General features: G+C 30.5%; 1 protein-coding gene across 1 annotated transcript; it reads left to right on the top strand.

Moving 5' to 3' along the window:
- The first annotated feature begins 1,041 nt into the window (after positions 1 to 1,041).
- On the top strand, positions 1,042 to 7,594 carry LOC133737937 (uncharacterized). The gene is made up of 10 exons (XM_062165396.1): positions 1,042 to 1,050; positions 1,171 to 1,260; positions 1,896 to 1,931; positions 2,421 to 2,539; positions 2,652 to 2,753; positions 3,101 to 3,151; positions 3,262 to 3,339; positions 4,937 to 4,987; positions 5,074 to 6,895; positions 7,552 to 7,594. The coding sequence occupies exons 4-10, from the start codon at positions 2,497 to 2,499 to the stop codon at positions 7,592 to 7,594; spliced, it is 2,190 nt and encodes a 729-aa protein (XP_062021380.1). The 5' UTR covers positions 1,042 to 1,050; positions 1,171 to 1,260; positions 1,896 to 1,931; positions 2,421 to 2,496.
- The last annotated feature ends 1,259 nt before the right edge of the window (positions 7,595 to 8,853 follow it).

The following is an 8,853-nucleotide window of genomic DNA, read 5'->3' as shown; positions in this document are numbered from 1 at the left end:
GTCCGGCAGCAGACTCCATGATGACGGCGAGGCCAGAGGCCAACCCATGCGTCCGTGCGCCGCTGGACGAGGATGATTACTCAGATCGAAACGTCGGCCTTTAGGGTTTTCTCCCGGAGAGAGGGATTCTTTTGTTTTCTTAGTTAATTGTTGATATGTTTTGTTTTTAACATTTAAGAGTGATTTAATATAGTTTATTTAGTTAGTTACTGATCAAGTGAACACTTCTACAGTTCTACGTGCGCTATAGTTCATAAACCTAATAATAAAAAAAAAAATTAGATCTAAAATCACCATGTGAGCTAGTAACGGAAGTCAATTTTTTCCTTAGCTTCCTCGTAACGTCCCTTTTTTTTTTTTTTTTTTTGTGGAGAAATAAACGTCCAATTTGGAAATAAGTTATGAAGAAATGTTTATTCACGACCAAGAAAAGGAAGAAGAAATTTCCTATATACAAAAGGTCAGTTGCTGTTCCTAAGCACTGTTCCTAAGGCCCCGATTTGAAGTGACGCTTTTGCCCCTGGTCTTTTTCGCTGTCTCATTGGTGTAGTGCGTTGTTATTCGATGGTGGCTATTGTGAGGTTGGCTTTTTGCAGTCGAAGGGAGTAGAGCACAGGAAGGCGATAGAAGCTATTAAATCGTTGGAATCATCACGTGAAGAAGGGAAGAGATTGGTTTCTGTTCGGTTTGGATAAGTGGTCGGCTTTTGGTTGCGTGGATTGTGAAAGGTTTAACATCGAAGGTATTACGCGGTAGATCTCTAGGTTTTTGGGTTTTCATTGGGGTTTTTTGTGTAGTTGCTTTTGAATTGATATGGGTTTTCATGTTTTAGGGATATTGTTCATTGTGCGATTTCCGATTTCAGTAATTGGTTGGAAGAGCTTGGAGGTGAGATTTTGATGTTTGGGCGATTTGAAAATTTCTACATTTTTGGGTTTTCATTGGGGTTTTTGCTGTCGTTGCTTTTGAATTGATATGGGTGTTCATGTTTCAGGGATATTGTTTGTTGTGGAGTTTGCGATTTCAGTAATTGGTTGGAAGAGGTTGGAGGTCAGATTTTGATGTTTGGGCGATTTGAAAAATTTTGGTCTTCAATTAATATGGTTTCAATTATTTTGGGTGATTTGTTTGTTTTGGGGTGCTGATGATTATTTTGTTTTGATTTTGTAGGTTCTATGCAAAGGAGACTCTCAATTGTTTTTCTGCCATTGTTCCTGTATCTGTTATTTGCTATTGGTTTCGTGTTCTATTGTTATTCAGGTATGGAGTGAATGTGTTGTTGTTGTTGTGGTATAATGAACATTGTGATCAATGATTATTAGTATAGTTATCACAGATCAAAGGATATGTGGTATGAAAGTGAAAATTCTGTGTATAATTCCATTTTTCTTGCTTTCTTATTGATTTTCATAGGTGAATTGAGTGTAATGGATTTGGTTATTTAATTGAATGAATTGACATGTTTTTATAAGCTCAAAATCGTGGCTATGGTTAGTATATAATATATATCGAGTGATCAATTTTTATTAGTTCATTGACTGGTGTTAGTTCCTGATATTGACTGATATATGGAGAATGTTAACATATATGAATGTCTCAGTTTATATTTTCTCTTTGTATGTTGCTGCTTTTGTTTTGGCGGTTTTTATTGGTTTTCTCCGAAGTTGTGAAATTCATGATAAGCTGTTTGCGTGTAGAAGAGATATTCAGAGTTTAAACAGAATGTAGAAGAGATATTGGAGAATAAGAAACTAAGGATTATTGGAATTTATTAGTTCTGCAGATTAGAGGGTGCTGCTTTTACATGTTATTTAGTATCAAATATTGTATTAAGGACACTGTTTTGTGTGTATAGCTATAATAAGTCATCAATTTTTTTGTGTTTTGTTCTGCAGATATCAGGAACAGTGTTCTAAGTATTTCAAATTTAGGTACAAATGTTTGGATCATGTTATTAGAATTGCAACTATTAATCTCTATATAAATAAATCTTAGTCTTATGTGGACTTCATTGTTCTTGACTTGATTTTAATAAAATGTGGACTTCATTGTTGTTAGAGTTGATTGTTGTTAGGATTGTAAGTATTTCTGTTCAGAAGATCCTCAGATGAATCAGGTGATGATGAGTTGTGATGAGAAACTGAAGCATAACCTTATGCTGATGGAGCGACAGAGAGAAAGTGTACTGTTTAGAGAGGAAATAGAGAGAACTGATTATGTATGTTGATTGACTGCTGATTTTGCAAGACTATCAATTGACTGTTTATTGAGTCTTGAAACTAAGCTTAAAGAGTTATTAATTTGTTTGTCGTCAGTTTGTTAGTTTGAACTGATGTTATCAGTTTATAAATTAATTTACAAATTGTTATTACGAACAATAATTATCTAAACTTTTCAGTAAATTACATCTTTGAATACAGTGATGGCATCGAAAATCGTATCGAGAGAAACAAAGAGAATGCTAGCACAGTTGATAATAGTCAGAATTCTACTTCAATGAGAACTGACAAGTCAAGGAGATCAAAGAGGTGGAAAACAGGTAGACATATCTGATATATTTGCAGATGTTAATTTATGTAAAAAGTTTGAACAAAAGCTGTTGTCTGTTTAGAAATGTAAATTGACTAACATTATTTAAATTTTGATTATAGCATGTCAACAGCAAGCTACTGAAGCATCAAATAGTTTCTGTGGAAATGACGAACAGAATTCTGCTGTAATTCTGAATAGGGATGTATCAGTTAATGCAGAGGGTACATTTTACAGCGATTTAATTCCAACAGTGGTTTTATTGGTTTGATATTCAGAACATTTACAAAATAATTGCTTTTGATATACTGCAGTTTAAATGTTTATGTCTATTTTGATTAATGAATTCATGATATACAAATGCAAATAGGTTTTTTGTTTTTTGTAAATATATTTTTATAACAAATTGTTGAACTGAGTTTTAACTAATGTTATAAGTATACAAAGATGATACTGAACATTGTATTGAGAAGAAGAAGAAAAATGTTGGCATAACGTGATTGTACTGAAAATTGTTTTCCAACAGTAATTCAATCTAATGATCTTTTTTTTTTTTTTTTTTTTTTTACAGATCATGAATATCATCAGGTTACATCAAGGAGGTCAAAGAGGTTAAAGACTGGTAAGCATATTTGATACATTTGGGGACATTAATTTGTATAAACAGTTTTAGGTAAAACCATTGTTTCTACAAGTGTAAATTAATTGATATCACTTGATTTTTTATTATAGTGTCTCAACAACAAACTGCTGAAATGTCAAATAGTTTTTGTGCAAATGATGAACAAAATACTGCTTCAAGTACAGAAGGTACATTCTATGAGGAGTTTATCTGCTTTGGATTTAAGTTATTGGTCTTCATTTCACCACATTTACAGAATAATTTGTTTCTCTGTTTAATTTCTACTGCATTTACTTTATATCAATCATGATATAAATAAACAAATAGGTGATTATTATTATTATTTTTGTGTTTGTGTCTGTTACCCTTTCGGTTTTAGATTGTGTTAGAGGCAAAAAAAAATAAAAATTGGTGATTATTATTATTATATTTGTGTTTGTGTCTGTTACCCTTTCGGTTTTAGATTGTGTTAGAGGCAAAAAAAAAAAAAAAAAGGTGATTATTATTATTATTTTTGTGTTTGTGTCTGTTACCCTTTCTACTGCATTTACTTTATATCAATCATGATATAAAATAAACAAATAGGTGATTATTATTATTATTTTTGTGTTTGTGTCTGTTACCCTTTCGGTTTTAGATTGTGTTAGAGGCAAAAAAAAAAAAAAAAACTATTACCCAACAAAAATGTAAATAGCACAGCCAAGCTTTAATAATTTGACAATTCATTGAGTTCTAGAAACTGTCTAACTGATTATACATGTAGTTCTCTAATTCTTTTGATTTTAACAAAATCTTATTGTTAACACAATCTTATTATTATTTAGTAAATTATCACCGGTTTCCATTAGTAGAAGATATCAGTTACCATTTTCCAGCAAAGCATGTTATATCTGAATGATTAGTCCAGAGTCCAGACATAATAGACTAAGTAGAGTCTAGACATAAAAGTTTTTAAGTTAGCAAAATTGATAAAACCATTCCACTCAAATGCCCATATCTCTAACCCCAGCACAAACAAAACTAACAGAAGAAGAATATAACTGCAAAAACGCGAATTTCCAAACCTGAAATCCCTACTCTCCAAACCAAACTCAGATCTATTACTCCTTTTCTTCTTCTTCCATTTGAACACAGCAGTAATAAGGATGTCCCTTTAAACACTTCCCCTTTTCACTTAAAGAAACTAAAACAGAACTAAATGGAAACCACTGAACCAAAATTGGAAAAAATTTATATTGATATTACAGTACTTAAAGGCCTCGGTAGATACCGAATCAAAAGGAAACCTGTATAGCAGTTGTGCTTCATAAGTTAGAGATACAAATGTTCAGTGCTCTTGCAAAAAGTCCTTGCAATGCTATGACTTCATCAAAGGCATAAGAAGAGATCATTGAAAAACTTTAAAATAAAAGAAACAGTAATAGCACTAATTCAAGTGGCAGCTAGAATAATTTTTACTTGCTGGACTAAAATGATTGGAGCAACATCCAATTGAAAAAGATGACCAACAAAAAGACATAGATATCACATATGTATAGAGCGATGTAACCCTCTGCAATCTTGAAACTAAGTTTTAATGTTTGTTTAGTTATATCTGAATGATTGGTCCAGAGTCTAGACATGGTAGGATTTTGGCCATTTCAGCTGAAAGCTCATTTAGGTTTGTTCAAATTTCATCTTTTAGCTGTTGATTGGATGTTCACAGGTTACGACTTTTGATTATTTTTATATAATGATGATCTCATTTTTCTATTAATGAATAATGTGGCTCATTTTCAATTACAGGTGAGTATTCACATTCAATTGGTCAAGCATTCTATCAGAGAATCAGACAAGGTTATTTCTTTTGAATATTATCTATTGCTTTTTAACAATTATGAATTATACCAATTGTTTCACAAAGGAAAAAATTGTGATTTCAGGATTCGCTACGGAGTATGAAGATTCTGGAGACAATATTTATAAATGTTCTTATTGCGATGCATATTTCTGGTTTGAAGAAGCTGTAAAACAATCATCTACAAATGCAGAAATTATATATACAAATTGTTGTCAAAAAGGACAAGTCAAGCTTCCAAAGTTCAGACCAACTCCCAATTTTCTTAAAACATTATTAGATGACAGACTTTTTAAAGAAAATATTAGAGTTTATAACTCAATGTTTTGTTTTACATCAATGGGAGCAGCAATTGATCATAAAATAAATACTGGATATGGTCCTTATATATTTAAAATTAGTGGTCAAGTACATCATTTAATAGGTTCCATGTTACCTTCTGATGGTGAATCTCCTAAATATGCTCAGTTATATGTATATGATACAAAAAATGAAATTTCAAATCGTATTAATGCTATTGATCCTACTCATGTTAATCAAAATATCAAATCAGATATCGTTGAGGGACTTATTAAAATGTTTGATGAAATCAATGAATTAACAAATGAATATCGCATAATGAGAGATAAATGTGAAAATTCTTCATTACCTTCATTTAATATGAGTATACTTAATTGCGAATCTATTGATGGTAAACACTATGAAAAACCAACAAGCGAAGAAATTGGTGGTTTAATTGTTGGTGACATTGGACAATATAATTCGAATAAAGACATAATTATCGAATCAAATAATGGATGCTTACAGCGAGTTTCTAAAATACATCCAAAATATATGTCATTACAGTATCCAATTCTTTTTCCATATGGTGAAGATGGATATAAACTAGATTTACGAATGGAACGAATCGGACCAAATCATGAACAAAAAAGAGAAAAAATGTCAATGCGAAGTTATGTTGCATATCAAATTCAAGATAGAAATTATGAATCAAATACTTTATTACAAGGTGGACGATTGTTTCAACAATATTTAGTTGATTCTTATGCAACAGTTGAAGAAAGTTGTTTAGATTGGATTAGAATGAATCAGAAAAATCTTAGAAGTGAAATTTATAAAGATCTTTCTACTGCAGCTTCAGCTGGAATTAATAAAGGTAATAACTTAGGACAAAAAATCATTTTACCAAGCTCTCATACTGGAAGTCCTAGATATATGATTAATAATTACCAAGATGCTATGGCAATTTGTAGACAATATGGTAATCCTGATTTGTTTATAACTTTTACTTGCAATGTTAAGTGGATAGAAATATCAAGATATTTTGAAAAAAATACTAAATGTAAAGCCGAACATAGACCTGATATTATTTCTAGAATTTTTAGAATAAAATTACAAAATATGATTACTTATATCAAATCTGGACAACCTTTTGGACAAGTTGAAGCAGATGTTTGTACAATAGAATTTCAAAAAAGAGGGCTTCCTCATGCTCATATGTTATTTTGGTTGAAAAAAGAATATAAATGTTATACAGCAGCTGATATAGATTCTATTATTTCAGCTGAATTACCAGACAAAAATATTAATCCAGAACTTTTTGAAATTGTTAGTCAATTTATGATTCATGGACCTTGCGGACAAATAAATTCAAAATCTCCTTGCATGCGAGATGGAAAATGTTCTAAATTCTTTCCTAAATCATATAATGCAAATACTATATTTGAGGCAAATTCACCTCCAATTTATAGACGTCGTGATGATTATACGAAATTTGTGATAAAAAATGGTATTCATATTGGCAATAATTTTGTTGTACCTTACAATTCACATTTATCATTAAAATATAACGCTCATATTAATGTTGAGTCATGTTCTCAATCTATGTTAATTAAATATCTATTTAAGTATATTAATAAAGGACCAGATCGAGCTCGAGTTTTACTACATAAAGATCTTCATGATGAAATTCAAACTCATCTTAATTGTCGTTATTTAACTCCTCATGAATCTGTGTGGAGATTATTTGAATATCCGATTCATCAACGACATCCTGCTGTTCAACATTTACAAATTCATATGCCTTCAGAACAAAATATAGTTTTTAATGAATCTGAATCTCTTGAATCTATAATTAAATGTAAAAGTACAGAAGATACTATGCTTACTGGATGGTTTAGAGCAAATCAAAGTTATCCAGAGGGACGTCAATTAACCTATGTAGAATTTCCAACTAAATTTGTTTGGCATAGTGATAAAAAATATTGGGCACCAAGAAAACAATACCATACGATTGGTCGATTAAGATATATATATCCAGTAGCAGGTGAATTATATTTTATGAGAATGTTATTAAATATTCAAAAAGGCTGTCGTGATTTCGATTCAATAAAAACAATTAATGGTATTGTGCACTCTTCTTATCAAGAAGCATGTCGATCTTTAGGTTTATTGGGTGATGATAAAGAATGGATTGAAGCATTAGCAAATTGTTCACAAGTTGGAACAGCTTATGAAATTCGTCAACTATTTGTTACAATAATTCTATTTTGCAATGTTGCAGACCCTCTAAAGTTACTAGAATCACATTGGGTAAATATGTGTGATGACATTTTATATAAAGCTAGAAATGAAATTGGAAACCCAAATCTAAACTTACCCGAGTTGGAATTAAAAAATGAATTGTTATTTGAATTAGAACAAATATTCAATTTGTCATCAAGCTCTTTAAAAGATCATCAATTGCCAATGCCTGATATAAATAAAATGTTACTGTTAAACAATAAATTATTACGAGAAGAGCTGGATTATAATTGCCTTGAATTAAAACGTCAACATGCAAATTTTGTGACTCAATTAAATACATGTCAAAAAATTGTTTACGATGAAGTCATTAGAGCAATTCAAGAAAAAACATGTAATACTTTTTTTGTTCATGGTCATGGAGGAACTGGTAAAACTTTTTTATGGCATACAATAATAAGCAAATTCAGATCAGAGGGAAAAATTGTTTTGGCTGTTGCTTCATCTGGAATTGCTTCGATATTACTTCCAAATGGCAGAACTGCTCATTCTAGATTTAAAATACCTCTTACAGTAAATAATTTATCAATATGTCCAATAAAGAAAGGTACTCAACTTGCAAAACTAATTGAGAAAACAGAATTAATTATTTGGGATGAAGCTCCAATGTGTCACAAATATTGTTTTGAATCATTAGATAAATCTCTACGCGATATTCTATCGAATTCAAATAATATAGAAATTGATAAACCATTTGGTGGTAAACCTATTTTATTGGGTGGAGATTTTAGACAAATTTTACATGTAATTGCAGGAGGAACTAAAGAGCAAATAATTGAAGCTTCATTAAACCATTCATATCTCTGGCAATCATTTAAAATATTTCATTTAACAGAAAATATGAGACTATCAAAAAAAAATTTAACTGACGAAGATAAAAAAAATGTTTCAGCTTTTGCAAACTGGTTATTACAAATCGGAGAAGGTAAAATACATTCGCTTAATTATGAAAATGATAGAGATACATTTTGGGTTCAAATTCCAGATAATATACTTATTCGTGCTTATACAGATCCAATAGAAGCAATTTTCTTAGCAACTTATTCAGATTTTAACACAAATTACAATAAATTTGATTATTTAAAAGAACGTGCAATAATAACACCACGAAATACAACAGTACGTGATATAAATGATTATATTATAAATTTATTACCAGGTAATTTAAAAACTTATCTAAGTTCAGACAGTATTTCACCAAATTCTAAAAGCAATGAAAATATTGATCTTTTGTACCCTATAGAATTTTTAAATAAACTCGAATTCAGTGGATTACCATCGC

Source organism: Rosa rugosa, chromosome 3 (assembly GCF_958449725.1).
Source record: "Rosa rugosa chromosome 3, drRosRugo1.1, whole genome shotgun sequence".
Lineage (NCBI taxonomy): Eukaryota > Viridiplantae > Streptophyta > Magnoliopsida > Rosales > Rosaceae > Rosa > Rosa rugosa.
The sequence above is the reverse complement of the archived record's forward strand: the minus strand, read 5'-3'. Positions and strand labels throughout refer to the sequence as shown.

Bases quoted from the DNA above. Each gene is read 5' to 3' on its own strand.
- LOC133737937 (XM_062165396.1), top strand. From the start codon at position 2,497: ATGAGAACTGACAAGTCAAGGAGATCAAAGAGGTGGAAAACAG. The intron at 2,754-3,100 runs GTACATTTTACA...TTTTTTTTACAG, and splicing joins TGTATCAGTTAATGCAGAGG to ATCATGAATATCATCAGGTT. The intron at 4,988-5,073 runs GTTATTTCTTTT...TTGTGATTTCAG, and splicing joins CTATCAGAGAATCAGACAAG to GATTCGCTACGGAGTATGAA.